General features: G+C 41.8%; 1 protein-coding gene across 2 annotated transcripts; it reads left to right on the top strand.

Annotated features, from left to right (window-relative positions):
* The first annotated feature begins 19 nt into the window (after window positions 1–19).
* c5h4orf33 (chromosome 5 C4orf33 homolog) lies at window positions 20–20,965 on the top strand. 2 transcript variants are annotated; one of them, XM_062983660.1, is made up of 7 exons: window positions 20–147; window positions 1,861–2,041; window positions 11,471–11,531; window positions 12,722–12,773; window positions 12,861–13,060; window positions 16,255–16,394; window positions 18,344–20,965. In XM_062983660.1, exons 2-6 carry the CDS (start codon window positions 1,861–1,863, stop codon window positions 16,358–16,360), a joined length of 600 nt encoding a protein of 199 aa, XP_062839730.1. In that variant the 5' UTR covers window positions 20–147; the 3' UTR covers window positions 16,361–16,394; window positions 18,344–20,965. The 2 variants fall into 2 exon arrangements, with proteins under 2 accessions (XP_062839730.1, XP_062839731.1); XM_062983661.1 differs by having other exon boundaries at window positions 18,828–20,965.
* The last annotated feature ends 52 nt before the right edge of the window (window positions 20,966–21,017 follow it).

A 21,017-nucleotide genomic window follows, 5' to 3' on the forward strand; every position in this document is an offset into this window, starting at 1 on the left:
AGGGAAAGACGCGTGACGTCACACGCGCAGCCGCCAGTCGTAACCGAGGGTGCCTCAGGGACGCTTTTTTATTGGCTCAAGCCTTGTTCAACCTCCTCTTCAAGTTAAAGGAGGAAGCGACTAAGAAAGAAGTAAAGAAGCGCAAGGGTGAGGTGATGGTGTTGGTTGTTTACATTGTATTTTAAACACTTTAACTGCCATGGCGTCATGAGAGTTGTAGTTTGGAGAATTCTTTGGCCAGGAACGCCAAATGACCTTGTAAAAGTACAAATCCATACCAGTAGTGGTATCAGACTGCATCAATTCTACAGTGTAGACATGTCTATTCACTTTTAAGAAAACGTGTTGGAAATATTTTTAATTATTAAGTATATCGTAAGCAATACAAGGTAATAATGGGTTGCTGTGAGTTTTCCGGGCTGTATGGCCATGTTTCAGAAGCATTCTCTCTTGACGTTTTGCCCACATCTATGGCAAGCATCCTCTTTTGTCAGGTTTTTTTTTGGAAACTGGGCAAGTGGGTTTATATACCTTTGGAAGGTCCAGGGTGAGAGAAAGAACTTTTGTCTGTTGGAGGCAAGTGTGAATGTTGCAATTTATCACCTTGATTAGCATTTAAAAGACTTGCAACATCAAAGCCTGGCATTGGGAGAATCCTTTGTCGGGGAGGTGTTAGCTGGCCCTGATTGTTTCCTGACTGGAATTCCCATCTTTTCTGAGTATTGTTCTTTATCTACTGTTCTGATTATAGATTTTTTTAAAAATACTGGTAGCCAGGTTTTGTTCATTGTCAAATTTTCCTCCTTTCTGTTGAAATTGTCCACATGCTTGTGGATTTCAATGCAGCGCCCAAACACAAATCAAGGAACATGAAAGGCACTGCAGACTAACTCAACCAGAGAAGTCAGTGATAGCAGAGCATTTGATAAACCAACCTGGAAACAGTATATTATTTGAGAACACAGAAATGCTCGACCACTCCAACAACTATTATGTCAGACTACACAGAAAAGCCATTGAAATCCACAAACATCTGGACCATTTCAACAGAAAGGAGGAAACCATGAAAATGTATAAAATCTGGCTACCAGTATTAAAAAAATCCTAAAATCAGGACATGAAATAAAGAACACCACTCAGAAAACAAGAATTCCAGACATGAATCAGTCAGGGTCAGCTAACACCTCCCAGACAGGAATCAGCCAGGCCTTGAAGCTGCAAGGCTTTTCAATGCTAATTAAGGTCATTAATTGTAACATTCACACTTGCCTCCAACAGACAAGAGTTCTTTCTCCCACCCTGGACCTTCCACAGATATATAAACCTCCCTTGCCCAGTTTCCAACAGACCTCACAACCTCAGGATGCCTGCTAGATGTGGGCAAAACATCAGGAGAGAATGCTTCTGGAACATGGTCCTACATCCTGGAAAACTCACAGCAACCCAGTGATTCCGGCCATGAAAGCCTATTATGAACACAAGTTAATAATATTTACCCAAATGGCCATTTGTCAGTTAAATAAATCCTGTATACAAACTGTAAACTTTATTTTCAGTAAGATATTTTTTTAAAAAAACATGACTTTTTTAGTATTTTGATCATTTGAAAATAATTAATTTTGCCTAATGTACAATATTATAAATTTTAAATTTCAAACTTATGTCTAATTTTTGTCTGTGCATTTTAATATGTATTGTATTTAAACATGTTTTCAATATGTGTATTTTAAAGAGTGTTTTCACATGATTGTGTTTTGATTGTGAGTTTTAACAATGTTGTAACCTGCCTCGAGGCATGAGTAGAGGCGGGTAAGAAATAAAATTATTATTATTATTATTATTATTATTATTAATATTTAGATGGAATTTAAAATCGAACATCAGTGGAACAGCTTGCCAATATCCCATGAGCCGATAATAATCAAGCTGACACCAGAAAATGCAGGAATACTTATGGAAGTGAGTGCTCCATTTTTCAATGATCCTCCAGCTCCTCCTGGTGAGTCAGGAAAACCATTCAATGGACTGTGGGACTATGAGGGTAAGTGGTACCTTTGTTATTACTTTGTAAATATATTGTGTATTCTGGTAGCAGCTCATTTGCCATCAAGTTCACTTCAGTGGGCTGCTGTGAGTTTTCCGGGCTGTAGGGTCATGTTCCAGAAGCGTTCTCTCCTGACATTTCACCCATGTCTATGGCAGGCATCCTCAGAGGTTGAGGGGTCTGTTGGAAACTAGGAAAGTGGGCTTTATATATCTGTGGAAGATCTAGGTTGAGAGAAATAACTCTTGTCTCTTAGAGGCAAGTGTGAAGGATGTGACTTCCACCTTGGCCACCTTGATTAGCATTAAATGGCCTTGTAGCTTCAAAGCCTGGTTGCTTCTTGCCTGGGGGAATCTTTTGTTTGGAGGTGTTAGCTGCCCCTGATTGTTTTATGTCTGGAATTCCCCTGTTTTCTGAGTGTTGTTCTTTGTTTATTGTCCTTATTTTAGAGTTTTTAAATACTGGTAGTCACATTTTGTTCATTTTCATTGTTTCGTTTTTTCTGTTGAAATGGTCCACATGCTTGTGGATTTCAATGGCTTCTCTGTGTAGTCTGACATAGTGGTTGCTGGAGTGGTCCAGCATTTCTGTGTTATCAAATAATATGCTGTGTTCAGGTTGGTTCATCAAGTGCTCTGCTATGGCTGACTTCTCTGGTTGAGTTAGTCTGCAGTGCCTTTCATGTTCCTTGATTCGTGTCTGAGCAATTCTGCGTTTGGTGGTCCCTATGTAGACGTTTTCACAGAAGCATGGTATACGGTAGACTCCTGCAGAAGTGGGAGGATCCCTCTTGTCCTTTGCTGAACATAGCATTTGTTAGATTTTCTTAGTCGGTCTGTAGTTAGCTTGTAGTGATTTAGTTCACTTCAATCTGAGGCAATATGAAGGAGAGATCTCCAAAATACTCTTGTCATCAATAACCCTGCAAACATCTTGCAAATTGAGGACTCACAACTAATTTTTTGATTGAATCCATCTGAAATGTGACCTTCCTTTCTTACTGTCTTCCACTTTTTCTATTATTACTTTTCCAGTGAATCATGCCACTGCATAATATGCTCAAAGTTTTATAGCCTCATTTTAGTCATGTTGGTTTCTTTCAAGTAATAGTTCACTTGCTTTAAGACCCATATATCTGTTCTTTTGGCAGTCCATAGTATCTCCAGCACCATATTTCAAATGTCATTGATTTTTCTTTCAGTTTTATTCATTGTCCAGCTTTCACATTCATACATAAAAATCAGATGTACTATGACATGGATAGTTTTGATTTTGGTATTCCATCTTTGCACACGAGGGTCCTACTGAGTTTCTTCATAGCTGCCCTTCCAAGTCTTAGAACACATACAGGTTCTAAGGACACTGTAGAATTAATTCAGTTTGATACCACTTCTTGCCTATTGAAAACCATTCTAAGGTACTCATAGTACGATTCAAATTCGTGGAGTATTTGAATTTTTCTTATCAAAGATTATCTGATCTCTCAGTTTTGATGCATTTTTATATATTGGGATTGTATTTCACTTTTCTTCCAAAGTGGCTCTGTTAGGGTTCTGTGTACGTCATTGAGACAGAATTGCAGAACTAGCAATGTGAAATTTTGATTATTACAACTGTGTTATCTTTACTAATAGACCATAAATATATGTTTAATAGAGAGGTGGGATTGTTATGAAATGGGTACCAAATGCATTCTGGATTGATTTTGTGCTTCCTCCCTCAATTCTCTGTGTAGATGTTGGTTGAACACAGAGATTTATGTCTCTAGCAGGCCTGATTCTTCATTTAATCATTATTCACAACACTGTAGTGAGAAAAAAACCCTGGGCCTGAAAGTATCTTTTGGGGTGCAGTAAGACCTCCAAAATGGGAAGGTGCAGCCTCAGGTCCTCTATGGCTATTCTTTCCTCATTTAAAACATATATAGGACCTGTGGGTATTAGTTGGATACAATTTCCCTATGCTTTCTCTTTTGGGTCCCGGAAGAAGGATGCTTATTTTCCTAGATGTAGAAGAAATCTTGTAGGAACTATTTTTATTTCATCCTTGCCACTTATTCTTCAGGAGATTCCCTAATGTATTGGGATACCGCAATGAGATTACCAAGTACCCTTTTTATACACATGGATGAAATTCCTTCTCTGCTCCGACACTTGTTTCGCATTCAGTTCACTGCTCTAGAAGTTCATGGCATCAGTTTCTTGTACAGTACTTCCGTTTTTTCCTTGGGGTCAGTGTTGTGAGTGATTGCTCAGTTCTATTCAATTTCACCTACATAGGCCCTTGACAAAAATCCCAAAGCTACACATGCCTGATTGACAGCTAATACCAGTTAGGAAAACTGTTATTTTTTTACAGCTATGTTCAATCTAATCTAGATGGAAAAAATCAATCTATTGTCTCTATGTTGCACTGTAACTTTTAAAAACCAATCTTTATAGTTGTGACGGCGCGAGTGGCGCCATCTATATGTCAAACTATAAGTTTCAAGATTTGAATTGTTGTATCATGCCTGATTTTGCCCTTACCCTGTAAATGTAGTTGGATTGGTTATTTATATCTGTCAATCAATGTTGTTTGTACCTGTTATATTGCTCACTCAGCAAAACTGTTTGGCTCCACCTCTTCCTGGAGTAGGACTGTGTTTCCTCCTTTTCATTCCACTCTATCGGATGGACGTGAAAGAGAGGCTTGGCTCTGAAAGCCCTTCAAAAGTTACCTCTCAGCACCAATTCTGAGGTTCTTACCCTTGGGACTCACACTTCATGTTCAGGGCCAACCTGAACAACGTTGAGGAGTCTCAAGCGCCTTCACATCAGTCCTTTGGCAACAGAGGAAGACTCTTGTCTTCAGATATAGGTCATTGGACTGAGGCTGAGTTTGCTCCGGCATTCACAGCCAGAGAAAGAGGGATCTGGACAAGCTTCATGGACTTAAACAATCAAAGACTGTAATGTATATTTTCTTTTACCCCCTTTGTGAAGAATAAACCCAGTTTTTGAGTTAACTGCAGTGTTTTGGTCCTTGGGAGTTCCAGTTTCCCTAAAGGAGGGCAAGAAGCAATCCCCTGGGGAAAGATGTCACGTCCATGCCTCTTTCACTAAGAGTTTACAGCCCCAGGCGCGACGGCACAGTGCTGAGAGAAGCCTTCTTTTCCAGAAGTGCTGAGAGGACCCTTCTTTTCCAGCAGTGCTGAGAGAAGCCTTCTTTTCCAGAAGTACTGAGAGAGAAGCCTTCCTTTCCAGAACTGCTGAAAGAAGCCTTCCAGAAATGCTAAGAAGGGAAAAGAAGGAGCCAGGAAGGGCCTTGAATTTGCCAAGCCCATAGTCTCCTAAAGATAAAGAAGTCAAAAGAAGCCTGCCTTTGCCTCCAGAGGGAAGCTCAGCCTTCACAAAATTGAGACATTTGCAAGCTTTCCCGCTCTTTTTGCATCTCAAGCCACCAGCAAATTGCTACATTCAGCTCTTGTAGCTGCAGCAAGTTCAAGCCTTCTGCAAAGTGGATACATTTGCTAGAAGCCTAGCCTTTGCAAAATTGATACATTTGCTAAGTTTCCCGCCTTTTCTGTTTCTCAAGCCAGCAAATCGCTACATCCAGCTCTTGCAACTGCAGCAAAATCCAGGTTTCTGCAAAGTAGATACATTTCTCCAGAAGCCAGCCTTTACAGCAACCAAGCCTCTTCCAGAAACCAGTTTGCAAAGCAATAAATTCCAACCTTCTGCAGTTCCTGCCATTTCTTCAAAGCCTGCTGCAAGTTTATGAAAGCCCAGGCTTAACTTCCCAGTTAAGCAGCTGTTTTAATTGTCTTGTTTAAAATATTGCATTGCCCTTTTGTGTGCCTTTAATTGTATAGTTATATAGTATTGCATTTTGTACTGTTTGAAACTTGGGATAAGTTTCCTTTTGAATTACAGAATGTCAAGTCATAGCAATGAGATTTTGCAAACAAGGGTCAAATCTCCCCGCCCAGTCAGAGAAAGGCACCCCACAGAGAAAACAATGCTCTGCCTTTTGCAGAAGGAAGGCAAGCTTAGGCAGAGGTTTAACAGAGCTTGGCAAAACCTGCCGACCATAGCTGATGCAATAAGGGCATCCCTTTGCCCAAAGGAAAAGGAAATTCTCAGGCAAGAATTTGTAAAGGCCTTCAATAATGGGAGTGCTATTGCAGAAGAAATAATCTATGTACTGAACAAAATTAACACTCCAGAGTCTTTAGATAGGGCTAAGGAAATTTCTTTTAGCCTACAAGAAGAGAGGAGGCGCTACAGCGCAGTCCTATTTGAACCAGAGCCCAGTTCCTTATTCAAAGGTGCAGAAGAAAGGGTTCAAGGCTCCCCATGTGTAAGCCTTAGATCCAGTCTGCTCAAGATTCCATCTAATGATGCTAGCCTTAAATCCAAGCATTCATCTAGGCATAGCAGTTCCTCCCAATCCACACACTCATTCATCAGTACTTCTTCCAAAGCAGCCCACTACAACAGAGAGGCTGTCCGTTTGAAAATTAGAAAAGAGGTTTTAGAAGCAGAGGCGTCTGCAGAAATGGCTAGGCAAGTTTTGCCTTCAATGAAGAGGAACTCCTCCTTCAACAGGCTAAAGCCAAGCAGAAACTGCTTCTAGCTCAGGCTAGGGCCCAGCAAGAAGCTGATCTAGCGCAGGCTAGGGCCCAACAAGAAGCTGACCTAGCGCAGGCTAGGGCCCAACAAGAAGCTGACCTAGCGCAGGCTAGGGCCCAACAAGAAGCTGACCTAGCACAGGCCAGGGCCCAGAGAGAAATAGAGCTTGCAATGGCTGAAGCCAAGCAAGATGAGCTGCAACGGGATCTAGATCTGCTTCAAGTAAAAAGAGACACAGCACAAAAGATAGTCAGAGCTAACGTTCTAGCCAAAGCCCTATCACAGGAACTAACCCAAGAAAACCTTAGTTTCCTGCCAACACAAGAGCCTACAGCAAAGGTTTCAGCACATCTGCAACTGGAATCACCTGTAGTGCAGAGTCATATCTCCTTTCGCCACCTTGAAGATCGCTCACCTGTTCCAGTGTTCGCAACTTCAAGGCCAGCCCATTCCTCAGAAGTACAGCAAAGCACGGCCGGGAGAGTGCCATCTCTGTCAGAGTCCATCCCTCTACTTAGGCCTCAGAGATACCACCTGTCTACTTGGGAACGAAAGGATGACGTCTTTCAACAATATCCAGATGTCCATTCAGATTGGCAAGGCATGGCCGGGAGTGAACCACCACATTCATCCCTGCATACCAAGTCAATTCTCCCATCGCTGAAGATGAAGGCTTCAGAGGTGCTGCCTGCCAGCAATCTGCTGAACCCAGCATCGCCTACCATCGAGACAAGATGTGTTCAACCGAAGAACATTGACTTCGTCGGGCCACATCACACTCCTCAGATGTACCCTTACACACTGGAGTCTCAATTGGGTTCCCTCTTGAGAAATCCAAGAAGAGACATCAGAGACAAAGGCGTCCAGAAATTCACTGACCGACCAGATGACTACCTTCTGTGGAAAATCACCTTCATGAGGGCCATTCGAGATTTCAAGCTAGAAGCGGATGAAGAACTGTCCCTTCTTATGGCGTGGCTTGGACCCAGCTCAGCTGAGCAAGTAAAAAGACTTTATGCTGCTCATGTAGCAGACCCCCAAAGAGCTTTGTCCACAGCGTGGTCTCGCTTGGACCAGCGCTTCGGTGCGAGCACTGAGATAGAAGCATCCCTCATGGATCGACTCAACAGGTTCCCATCACTGAAGATGAAAGATTGCAAACAGCTTTGGGACTTTAGTGATCTTTTACTAGAGCTAGCTTCAGCCAAAGGAAATCCAGAGCTGCCAGGTTTAGCATGTCTGGACCAGCACACGTCGCAGAGTGCCATCCTCTGCAAACTTCCTTTTCCTCTTCGAGAAGCTTGGGGGAAACAGGTGTTCAAGTACAAAGAGGAGAATGCAAATGTATACCCGCCCTTCACCTTTTTGGTGGATTTCGTCACTAGAGCAGCCCGTGAGAGGAATGACCCTCAAACAGGTCTTCTCGCTTTGTACCAAGACCTAAAGCCTGAAAAGACCTCCAAAGAAGACAAAGCCCAGGGCAAAGATCTTAGAAGGAACCTAAGTGTCAAGATGACAGACGCAACTCCTGCAGCTTCTGCTCAACCAGTCAGCAACAACACCATATCCTGTCCCATTCATCAAAGGCCACACAGCCTAGCTGAATGCAGAGAGTTCGCAAAGAAGCCTTACAAAGAACGACTCCAAATAGTTCAAAAGGCCAAGGTGTGCTTTAGATGCTGCGGCGCCACTATTCACTTCTCCAAAGAATGCAAAGAAAAGGTTAAATGCCAACACTGCAACAGCATCAAGCATTGCTCTGCAATGCACAACTTCGATTCCCCTCAATTCAAAGCAAAGTCAAATTCTCCTACCAAAGAAGAAACCAAAGAAGACCAAAGGCCTACAGAACCTCAGGTAGCCCTCAAGGCTCCTGCGGTTGCCTGCACCAAGCTTTGTCAAAATAGCCACAAGCCCAGGATTTGCCACCCAATCTGCCTGGCAGAGGTGTATCCAGACAAGCAGCCATGGAATAAGAAAAGGGTCTACGTCGCCTTGGATGCCCAAAGTGACGCATCTCTTGCAACCCCAGAGTTCTTCGACATGTTCGACCTTCATACAGAGACAATAGAATACACCATATCCACTTGTTCTGGAAAGAATAAGATGAATGGCAGAGTTGCAACAAAGTTCAAAATCTCACCTGTCGGACAAAAGGCCAGGTACGATCTTCCCGACCTTATAGAATGCAGCCTGATTCCCAGGAACAAAGAACAGATAGCGACGAAGGAGGTGGTACAAACCCATGCTCATCTCAAAGGTATTCAAGATCTAATTCCAGCTTTGGACTTAGAAACAGACATCGTAATACTTATCGGTGCAAATTGTCCCACACTGTTCCGTGTTAGCAACCAGATTGAAGGTCCTAAGGGATCACCCATGGCCCAGCAGTTGCCTTTAGGATGGACGGTGTTAGGCCCAGTCTGCCTGAACAAGATGTTCCAGCCTGTCACTAAAAGGCCTTCACTAATGCAAGGATGTGCCAGCCACATCTCAGTTTGCTGCCAGGGAGTAATGCCAGATTACTCTCCCATCATCGAAGTCACAGAGAGAGATGAGTAAACAGCCTTCTCTAAAAATGATCAGAAGTTTCTTGAGATGATGAACAACCAAGTCACTCAAGACCCTGAAGGTAATTGGATAGCACCTTTACCTTTCAAGCCGGAAAGACCATCTCTACCCAACAACAGAGATGTTGCCCTTCATCGTCTCCTGTCCTTAAGAAGAAGGATGCTAAAGGATCCGAAGGTAAAGACCCAGATCACCCAGTTTGTGGAAGACCTCTTCAGAAGCAACTACGCTGAACCAGCCAGCGTGTGTGCGGAGGGAGAAGAGCAGTGGCATTACATATCCACTTCAGAAAATCCGGCAGATGTGACATCCCGAGGAACATCAGCCGCAAAGTTGTCCAAGTCATCCTGGATCACTGGACCCAAATGTCTTCAAAATCCTTCCTTTCCAGAAAGCATTTCCGTGCTCAAAGACACTGAGTTGCCAGAAATTCAGTCCTGCAAATCTACCATCGATGGCCAAGACTTATCAAGGCAAGGTTTAAATCCAGCCAAGTTTGAAAGATTTTCAAAACGGACTAGACTTCAGGCAGCCATTACCAGGCTCATAAATTACATCACTACAAAAAACAGTGGTGCAATTCAGCCCCAAGATCTTTCAAAGGCCTCAACAGTCATCCTGAGATCCACTCAAAGACAGTGTTTTTTAGAAGAAATAGCTTGTTTACAAAGAAAAGCATCCTTGCCCAAAAATAGTTGTTTAAAGGACTTGAACCCCTTCCTGGACAATGAGGGTCTCCTTAGGGTTGGAGGTAGACTAAAAAGAGCAAAGATTAGATCCTGTGTTAAAAATCCTGTTATTTTGCCACACCATAGCCACATAGCTCTGCTGTTGACACAGCATTTCCACACAAAAGTCAAACACCAAGGAAGGTCAATTACAGAGTCTGCCCTAAGAAACTATGGGTTTTGGTTTGTTAATGATCGTAAAGGTTGGGGATTTGGTGTTACTTAATCAAAGATGCTCCTAGATACCAATGGGCTAAGGGTATTGTGTCAAAATTATATCCTAGCTCTGACAATAGAGTGCGCAAGGCCCAGGTTAAGGTCATATCTAACGAAAAGGTTTCTTTGTTTGACAGGCCTATCAGCGACATGGTTGTGTTATTTTCAGAAGACATACAGTCTTAGCGTTATTAGAGTTAAAGGTATTTAACTCCATTTTGTTTAGATTTCCGAAAGTCCGGAAATCTAGGCCGGGAGTGTGACGGCGCGAGTGGCGCCATCTATATGTCAAACTATAAGTTTCAAGATTTGAATTGTTGTATCATGCCTGATTTTGCCCTTACCCTGTAAATGTAGTTGGATTGGTTATTTATATCTGTCAATCAATGTTGTTTGTACCTGTTATATTGCTCACTCAGCAAAACTGTTTGGCTCCACCTCTTCCTGGAGTAGGACTGTGTTTCCTCCTTTTCATTCCACTCTGTCGGATGGACGTGAAAGAGAGGCTTGGCTCTGAAAGCCCTTCAAAAGTTACCTCTCAGCACCAATTCTGAGGTTCTTACCCTTGGGACTCACACTTCATGTTCAGGGCCAACCTGAACAACGTTGAGGAGTCTCAAGCGCCTTCACATCAGTCCTTTGGCAACAGAGGAAGACTCTTGTCTTCAGATATAGGTCATTGGACTGAGGCTGAGTTTGCTCCGGCATTCACAGCCAGAGAAAGAGGGATCTGGACAAGCTTCATGGACTTAAACAATCAAAGACTGTAATGTATATTTTCTTTTACCCCCTTTGTGAAGAATAAACCCAGTTTTTGAGTTAACTGCAGTGTTTTGGTCCTTGGGAGTTCCAGTTTCCCTAAAGGAGGGCAAGAAGCAATCCCCTGGGGAAAGATGTCACGTCCATGCCTCTTTCACTAAGAGTTTACAGCCCCAGGCGCGACGGCACAATAGTATTCTTAAAACCTATGTTCAAGTTTATGGTAGTTGTTAACATTCACAAAGCGTTTTCAGTGGAGGTAAAATACATATAGTCTAACCAGTGAAAAATTAGAGTAGAAAATAAGATTTAAGAATACAGTTCCAAACATACCTATTCAGAAGTAACACCTATTTGTGGTTTAATCCAGGTAAGCAGCCACAGATTGCAGCCTAAATCCGCAGTGCTGTACACATTGGGCAATAAGACATACTGATCTTTGTAAGATTTACATCTAGGTAATCATTTCTGCAATTGCTCTATAAGTCTTTTAAATTTAATAAAATTGGTTTAACAAATATGTTTTTGGGTTTTTTTAGTTGTAGAAGCATTTTTCTTGAATGGTCAAACGGAGCAGTATTTAGAAGTGGAGCTGTGTCCGTAAGTAAACATTTAAGAATGTTTAAAAACTGTACCACTCATGTTGTTTTAATCAGTGCTTTCCAAGCTACCTTCCTTGGAAGAATGGTATTAAGTAACTATATTTTTTAAGCTTGACTAATGTATTTTATGGATTACTGTTAATGGTTTTAAATGTGTTGCTGTTTTTATTGATCTGTTTGGCATTGAATTTTGCCGGTTGTTGTAAGCCGCCCTGAGTCCCCTCAGGTGAGAAGGGCAGGGTAGAAATGTTGTAAATAAATAAATAAATAATGTGGGTAGCCCTGCAGGTTCCTCCCCCTACATCCCCATGTGCCAGAACAATATTTACGCCTATTGACTAGAATTGTTTATTTCCCAAAAACTTATCAGGGATGGTGGATTTGGGAGTGGTATCAATCCAGAGACTACCATTTTGAGTAGCCTTGGCTTAAAAACATGTTGTGTACAAAACTGATTTCTGAAGACTGCTAGAATTTTTTTGAAGTGTGAGGACTCTCTTTTTTTCTATATCAGTCCTGTCATAGTTTATATGCTTGGAGTTGTTATGCAGCTTTAGAAGTGGAAAAGGAACTCTCCAAACATTAGTTGATTGATAGCAACTAATGTTATCCCTAACCATTGACCATAGTAGCTGGAGGGAGCTGAAACATATATTTTTGAATTGCCACAGGTTCCCCATCTCTGCTTTAGAAAGTAACTACTATGATGTGTAAGTAACTATAAATGTCATCAGAAAGAGATATGGTGATATCATACAGTGAGTAAGGGGACAGCAGTAAAGATGGTAGAGAGGAAAGGAGTCCCTGGAAAAGGCAAAAACACATACGCTATAGCACTGTGTGTATACAGATAGAGCATTGGTTCTCAACCTGTGGGACCCCAGGTGTTTTGGCCTACAACTCCCAGAAATCCCAGCCAGTTTACCAGCTGTTAGGATTGAAAGCCAAAACATCTGGGGAACCACATGTTGAGAACCACTGAGATAGCGGATATGCTTGTGGGTGAGGGATGGTGTACAAGTCTTGTAGTTTGATCTCTTTACATTTAGATACACAACTGATTATTGTTCAGAATGCCTTTGCATTTTATGAGGCATCACATTTCTCATTTAAGAACTATCATCATTTTGTGGCTTGGAGATGCAGTAGTGAATGTATTTCTATTGTGACTATGCCATGTTTTCATAGGCATGGACAGCATCTTGTATTGTTGCTTTCTGGCAAACGGAAGGTATGCAAAGTAAGTAAAACCATATTAGTCTTTCGTTTTAAATATTTGGTTGCTTTTAGCATTGGAATAAGTATGTATATTTTTTTCTAAGCACAGCAAGACCTCCCTTTAATGTTTGAAGTGTCAAGAACAAGTACCAAATGGAATGGCAAAGCTCATCTACCTTGGAGCTATTTTCCACCAGCCTTTGACAAATTTAATGCATTTGCAATTCATGGATCAGGAGTTAACAGAATTTATGAAGCTCTCTACCCTGCCCCTCAGCTTGAGATCCAGAAAGAACAGAAGCCTGATTTGTGAGTGTATCTGTTATACTATAGCGACAGCTAAGGCCCCTTCCACACATCTGTATAAAATCCACACTGAACTGGATTATATGACAGTATGGAGTCAGCAGGGCCGGCCGGAGATATTTTTTGATGTGAAGCGGGGGTGCTGAAAAGCGCCCCCGCCACCGGCGCCCTGGCCCCGCCCAGCGTTCCCTGGCCCCGCCTCCCACGCTGCGTGGTAGGCGGGGCCAGGGCGAATAGTGAGGGGGGCGGGGCCAGAGTTGGCCCCGCCCCCCCGCCCAGCGTGCCCTGGCCCCGCCTCCCACGCTACCCCCGCTCGCCCGTCTGGCCATTTCTAGCAGGCCAGAGTTCAGCGGAGGTTCCTCCAGGCCGCGATTGCGGCCTGGAGGAACCTCCGCTGAACTCTGGCCTGCTAGAAATGGCCAGACGGGCGAGCGGGGGGTAGCGTGGGAGGCGGGGCCAGCTCTGACGCCGCTCCCCCCCCCCGCCCAGCGTGCCTTGGCCCTGCCTCCCACGCAACGTGGGAGGCGGGGCCAGGGCACGCTGAGCGGGGGGGGAGCGGCGTCAGAGCTGGCCCCGCCTCCCACGCTACTCCCGCTCGCCCGTCTGGCCTTTTCTAGCAGGCCAGACGGGCCAGGGCGCACTGGGCGGGAGGCGGGGCACCGTCAGGGCGGTGCCCCGCCTCCCGCCCAGCCTGACGGCGCCCCCCCGGGCCTGCGCCCGAGGCGGCGGCGTCAGGTGCCTCATTAGTGGGGCTGGCCCTGGGAGTCAGATTACTCAGGTCCCTTCCACACCGCTCTATATCCCAGAATATCAAGGCAGAAAATCCCACATTATCTGAGTGTGGACTCAGATAACCCAGTTCAAAGCAGATATTGTGGGATTTTCTACCTTGATATTCTGAGATATAGGGCTCTGTGGAAGGGCCCCCAGTTCAAAACAGATATTGTGGGTTATCTGCCTTGATATTCTGGGTTATATGGCTGTGTGGAAGAGAGTTTGGTACAAGAAGAATATTTTATTGTTCTTCACATGAAATGTAGCTAACAAACAAAGATATCACAGGCAAATCTGGACTATTGATATAATTTGAAAAATGTGAAAAAGATCTTGGAGTCCTTGTGGACAACAAGTTAAACATGAGCCAGCAATGTGATGCGGCTGCTAAGAAAGCCAACGGGATTCTGGCCTGCATCAATAGGGGTATAGCGTCTAGATCCAGGGAAGTCATGCTCCCTCTCTATTCTGCCTTGGTCAGACCACACCTGGAATACTGCGTCCAATTCTGGGCACCGCAGTTGAAGGGAGATGTTGACAAGCTGGAAAGTGTCCAGAGGAGGGCAACTAAAATGATCAAGGGTCTGGAGAACAAGCCCTATGAGGAGAGGCTTAAAGAACTGGGCATGTTTAGCCTGCAGAAGAGAAGGCTTAGAGGAGACATGATAGCCATGTACAAATATATGAGGAGAAGTCATAGGGAGGAGGGAGCAAGCTTGTTTTCTGCTGCCCTGCAGACTAGGACACGGAACAGTGGCTTCAAACTACAAGAAAGGAGATTCCACCTGAACATTAGGAAGAACTTCCTCACTGTGAGGGCTGTTCGGCAGTGAAACTCTCTTCCCCGGACTGTGGTGGAGGCTCCTTCTTTGGAAGCTTTTAAGCAGAGGCTGGATGGCCATATGTCGGGGGTGCTTTAAATGCGATTTCCTGCTTCTTGGCAGGGGGTTGGACTGGATGGCCCATGAGGTCTCTTCCAACTCTACTATTCTATGATTCTATGATTCTATGAATTTGATGTGATGCTGCTGCTTCTGTTCTGTTGCGTAAGACTGATCTTTTGTTTTGCTTTTAATAATCTCATTATTAAATACGTTAACTTATTACAGTGAAATAACCTTTCCAGATAATCCTCTTTCACATACTCCAGTTTGCTAAAGATTTTGAAATTTATTATGGGGATATAACACAGTACAATAATTAAAGTATGCTTCTTAGAATAGTAAAATAGAAGCATACCTTTATACATACAAAAAATTCCTACATGATCCCCGAAGGAGCATATTTTCCAGAGTGTGAATGAGTAACTGCCATCATTATGTATCTACTCTGTAAATATTGTTTTGATCTTCTCAGGGCCCTTACACACAACAATATAACCCAAAATATCAAGACAAATAATCCACGATATCTGCTTTGAATTGGATTATCTGAGTCCACACTGTCATATAATCCAGTTCAATGTGAATTTTATGCACAGTGTGGAAGGGGCTTCAGCCCCCATCAATAGGGTTCTATGCCTCTGTTGCTTGCGAAGCAGCTGGCTAATGTTTCCACCCCATTTCATGAGCAATCTCCATTGCAAAAGGTAGAAGCGGGGTTCTTTTTCACAATGTTTCTTCACATAAAATTGCTCATGCAAGGGGCAATGAAATCATGAATCAGCTTCTTCCCAACTGACAGTGAAACAGACCCCATCTATCCCAGCAGCAGAAAGTGGGGATTGATGGACTTTCACTGTCCCTTTGTGTTTCCTAAACCATGCAAGTAATGTGCAGGGGCCATGAATAGCAAACTGTTGTGAATGCGTAACTCTAGATTACATGTTTGTCACTCCCAACAGGATTCTATCCATGCTGTAAATGTGCAAAGGCACTCCTGACTGCCATAGAAACCTTGGCTTCAAGGTTCAATGCTGAGTCCAGGACTATATCCAAACTATGAATCTATGTCTTCAGGGGAAGTGTAACCCCATCTAATACAGGCTGAATCCCTATTCTGTGATCTCCCTTCTGACTGACCATGAGCACTTGTGTCTTGTCTGGATTAAGTTTTTATTTGTTTGCCCTCATCCAGTCCATTACTAGTTTAGGATCAGGACAGCCTCCTTGGCTTGGGGTGGAAAGGAGTTGTGTACTGGTTCTACTGGTATGGGTGGTGTACTCCACTGCTCTTTTTGTTGTATGAAAAGTCAGAAGGTATAGGAAGTTATTCTTTAAAGCAATTTTGTAGTGCAGATGTACAAATAATTGACACATTTGCATACAGATTTTTGAAATGGCAAAGATGTATAAATTAAATTTATTTAAATTTCATTTAAATTAAATGCATTATTTATTATTTAGACAAATGTGGTGGGAGTTAATAGGAGTAAGTGTAAAAATTTTAAATCCATCTGACCTCTTCATTCCTTTCTCTTGCAGCCATCGTTTAGAGTATTTTAAAAGTTTTAAGATAAAGCAGTTAATGGGAGATAATTGGAGGCAGCCAGAATCAGAACTATGGGCATTATACAAACATAGCAATTAGGACAAGAAATAGCACACCAACTAAAGTAAGGCAGGTAAGTCATTGCTTCCAATAAATTGTAAAACATGTAAGCATTAGCGCTGTGTCATTGATGAAAAAAATGTTTCAGTACTGATTACAAAATTAGGAGATGCTGGTGCATCATTTCTATTGTGTTTCTAAAATATTGTAAGGGTCCATTTTATTGCTATAACGAGAATAGCGAATTTTTCATTACTATTTCATTAAGTCATTGCCCAAGTGGGAGAATTCCAGGGCTCCTTACTCACTCATTTTTAGAGCTATTGGGGTGAAACTTGCTACAATGGTAGAACATATCTACCACTGTTACCCCCCCCCCCCCAAGTTTCAGAATGTTTCACTTATTGATTTTTGGGGATTTTAAAAGGTTTTTATGAAAACCTTTTTTGAAAAAAATGAAGTACAAGAGCTATGTTCTTGAATTTCTCTACAAGTACTGTACATAACATAACCAGGGCATAATTTCGCCCAAGTTTAAGAAAGAGTGTCACATTTTAGGGGAATTTTTAAACTTTGTCAAAAAAAGTTAAATCTTTTTTAGCTGCTATGGCTGGCTGAGGTGGGATGTGGGCCACACTTGGAGAACAAGACACATTTTCCACTGCAAGTGAGTTCATCAAGTTTCAGGTTGTTTGGGTCATCCACAGATTTTTTTAGGAAGTTCTTAATGTTTCTAGAAGTAAAATCTCCTTTAAAAGAAACCCAAAGGTATCCAGCCAACACACACAAAATAGGCTGGCAGTAGCCCTAGAAGATAATGATAACCTCAAAATGAACCAAAAAGGAATTGTGCCTACCTCAAACAACTTGTGGGTTGTGGCAGCCAATGCACACAAAATAGTCTGGCAGTCCCTAGAAGATATCCCCAAAATGCTGTTTAAAAAAGGGCAAAAGGCGCTCACTCACCCCAAAAAAGAAGTAAGTGACAAAGCCATAGCTTTAAGCTATCGCCGACTCCTCTCTCTAGTACTAGTGCTAGTACTAACTGAACCCAGCATGCACTTCTTTTAACTTTCCCTGTCTGACCACAAATGGAGGCTGCAGCATGGTGCTCAAGAATTTAAAGAGCAATGGCCACAGCTCCGCGCCCCCCCCCCCCCCCCCCCCGTTCTTCAGGCCTGATTGGCTGAGAGACATGGCAAGAAGTTTGGCCTCGCCTCCCAGTAGTGTTTGATTGTTCTGTGAATTAAAACTGCATCACAGAGAGTTACAATATTTACATAACTTACAAAAAAAAACCAGGTAAAAGTTTTGATCCTTAATTTTTTGGTGAGGGTGATATCACGTTGTATGCACTGCTCTAACAAATTAGATCTGACTTACAATGGAGAATCAAAATATTGCACAGCTGTAGTAAGCATACAAGAAATTAAATATTCTTGACTAAGGGCAGGATTCAGGTAGTGGTTACAGTGTTGTTTATACATTAGGAGTTACATGCATCCGTTTATTTGTATGAAAATGTCTGTCACCCATGCCTGGAATAAAGAACAGTTTTGCTTCTTTTTAATTGGACTTTTTCTATTCAGAACCTGCTCATAAAAGGTCAAAGGAAGGATACAAATATATATTAATTTGTATCCTGATTTTGATGTGATTTGCAAGTCGATGTGCATAGCAATGCAGTTTTCCTTTGATTTTTTTTGTCAGTGTGAAATATCGTCAGTGGTGAGGAATGATAGTGTCCAAAACATCTGGAGGCTTCTGTGTTACATGGATGGAGTGGTCAAATCAGTGACATTTATGAATTGTTGTATACTCAAACCTTCCCCTCCTTAGCATATAACTTCTATCTTTGAGGACCTTTGTTCAATAGGCTTAAAACAAGATCCAGTTTAAAGTCAAGAATAAACCCTTATTCCTGTGATATGTTCTCTGTTAAGCATGTCACTTTATTCAGGTTTCCTTATTGTTCTGTTTTACAGCTCATGTAAGCATTATACTTTTTTTTTCTGCTTCCAGGTTTCACACCAGATAATCTCTCAGAAATAAGGTATCATATTTTCTAGTCCAAGCTAAGCTAATATTTCAACAAATTCGTATTCAGGCTTCCGCCACCTTTTGATGATTCACTTTTTGACAACTCACTGTTTTGCAAGGCAAGTTCCATTAATTTGATGAGGGGTTCACTCTTTCATCAGTTCTTCTTCCTATGAGGCTTGTGCACACCTATGGAAATAGCAGACCCCTCCTTGAATCACGTGAAAGCTCTTCTTGTTTGATCTTGAATTAAAAAATGATATATAGTGTGCTATTCATTGGTTTGCTGTGAGTTTTCCAGGAGGTATGGCCATGTTCTGGAACATGGCTATACAGCCCGGAAAACTCATAGCAAACCAGGTATTCCGACTATGAAAGCCTTCGACAACACATTGTACTATTCACATTTTACAGCATCCAGAATACATTTGCAAGCTTTAAAAATCTTCGGTTTTACTTTTTATAGAATCATAAGAATCATAGAGTTGGAAGAGACCAGAAGAACCATCCAATCCAACCCCAGCTGATTCCATTTTCTGATGGCACTTCAATCCCTAATCCATCAGATAAGCAGCCTTCCTTTATAGACTTTTTCCTCACATACAATTTTTGTAGCAAAATATTTCAAATTCTAATCATTAAAGGGCCTTTGTGCGTCAACAATGTCTCCCTTGGAATGCAAAAATTAAAAAGGTAGAAAAATATTTGAACAAGTATGCAACTTATTTCTGTGTCTTTGGACACATATGTTCATCTGCACTTGAATTTCAACTGTGATGGTTATAGCATGCCTTCTGATAACTGATCATTATTTCTACAGTAAATGAAGTGGGAAAATCATTTTTGGCAAAGCTCTACTTTTGTTTCTAATGGATAGAAATCAAGATATAGTCCAGCTGTATGTTTTAATGAATCAGTAAAGCATGGCATTTGGAGCATGAGTGAAACACAAAGATTTTCCTGGTCTAGTATGCTGGGTGGACCCTTCTTGGATTCTGAATATTTATCTTTTTGCAACCTGAGCATATAATTCTTACATTTGCATTAGTAGTTATTCAGCCTGCTCATAATATATTCCACTACCTCTGTTTCTTCTTGCATTTTCAGTAAATTAACAGTAATTCTTCAAAAGGATTTAGGATCCTAATAACCTTGAATTCATGGAAAATCATTTCTTTGAATTTAAGCAAAACTTTAAAAAATGGGGAAAAGGTGAAATATGTTTCATTTAACCAGAAATATATATTGCCAAAATGTATTTAACAGGCTAATTTGTGAGTTGTGACCAAGAGCTCACCAGGGTAATGGAGCTTGACAGCATGAAGACATACTCCCATGGGCAATTAGGAGGACAAGGGTTGCCTTCACAGTGTTTGTGACAATTGTGCAGCAAAGATAGAATAACCATCATCATATTTCCAGATCTTCTGATAATATGTTGAATTATTCTAGCATAAATTGAATGGTGCCTGTCTGTTTCCTTACCTACTAATCAGCCATGAGAGCATGATTCATCTTCATCAGGGTGCAGTTGTGCTTGCGGCACATTGTACAAGGTTGTATTAGCTCCTTCTGAAACCGGGGTCCTCAAACTTTTTAAGCAGAGGGTCAGTTCATGATCCCTCAGACTATTGGAGGGCTGGACTATAGTTTGAAAAAAAAATGAACACATTCCTATGTACATAGCACATAACTTATTTGTAGTGCAACCCCCTGCCCCAAACCCCAATACAATATTTAAAATGAAGAACAATTTTAACCAACATAAATTTACCAGTATTTTAATGTGAAGTGTGGACTTGCTTTTGGTTAATGAGATAGTCAAGTTAATTAGGATTGTTGTTGTGTGGCTTCAAGTCATTCCAGACTTAGGACTAAGTCTAAAGCTTAAGGCAGGGGGCAGGTAAATGACCTTGAAGGGCCGCATCTGGCCCACAGGCCTTAGTTTGAGAAACCCTGTTCTATAGTGTTCCCAGAAGTACCTACCTTGGCACAACCCCTCTGAGTATTCCTTTTAACTGGTTTTGCCTCCGGGTTACAATATGTTTTAAACCCAGTATAAATTTTTAAACTGTGTATTTATTGTGATACTGTTATGTTAATTTAACCTGCATATAATTGTTGGTTACATATTTTGTCTTGTCTTTTTGCTTTTGCTTATGTATGTGTTATGATTTAATTTTGTTGTAAGCCGCCCCAAGTCCTTTTGGAGAGGGGGCGGGCTATAAATATAGCTTATTATTATTGCTTAGGAAGGCCCTACTAAATTCATGAGATAACCATAAGTCAAATGACAGTTCGAAGACACATACATTCCAGTATATGTCACCTATAAGATTTCCAGCTTCTATCTGGTGAGCTGAAAGCAACTGTGTCTCTGCACACTGTGTATCAAACAGGTTTTCTTTTCTCACGCTATACTGATTGTGCCTTGTGTAAAGAAATAATGGATTGACATATATTGATTCAGGTGCTTTTATGTTGTCTCTTCCCATCATACATAGACCTGAGCTAGCTGTGTTCTCTTTTAAGTCTGTCTTCATTTGATTTAAACTTGTTTTAAAGATACTTTAAATCCAAATAAAATCTGAATTTACAAATGAATTATTGTGTTTCTTTGTAAAATGTTGTGCCCATCTTCATCTTGGGGTTTTGA

This window comes from Anolis carolinensis, chromosome 5 (genome assembly GCF_035594765.1).
Source record: "Anolis carolinensis isolate JA03-04 chromosome 5, rAnoCar3.1.pri, whole genome shotgun sequence".
Classification (NCBI taxonomy): Eukaryota; Metazoa; Chordata; class Lepidosauria; order Squamata; family Dactyloidae; genus Anolis; species Anolis carolinensis.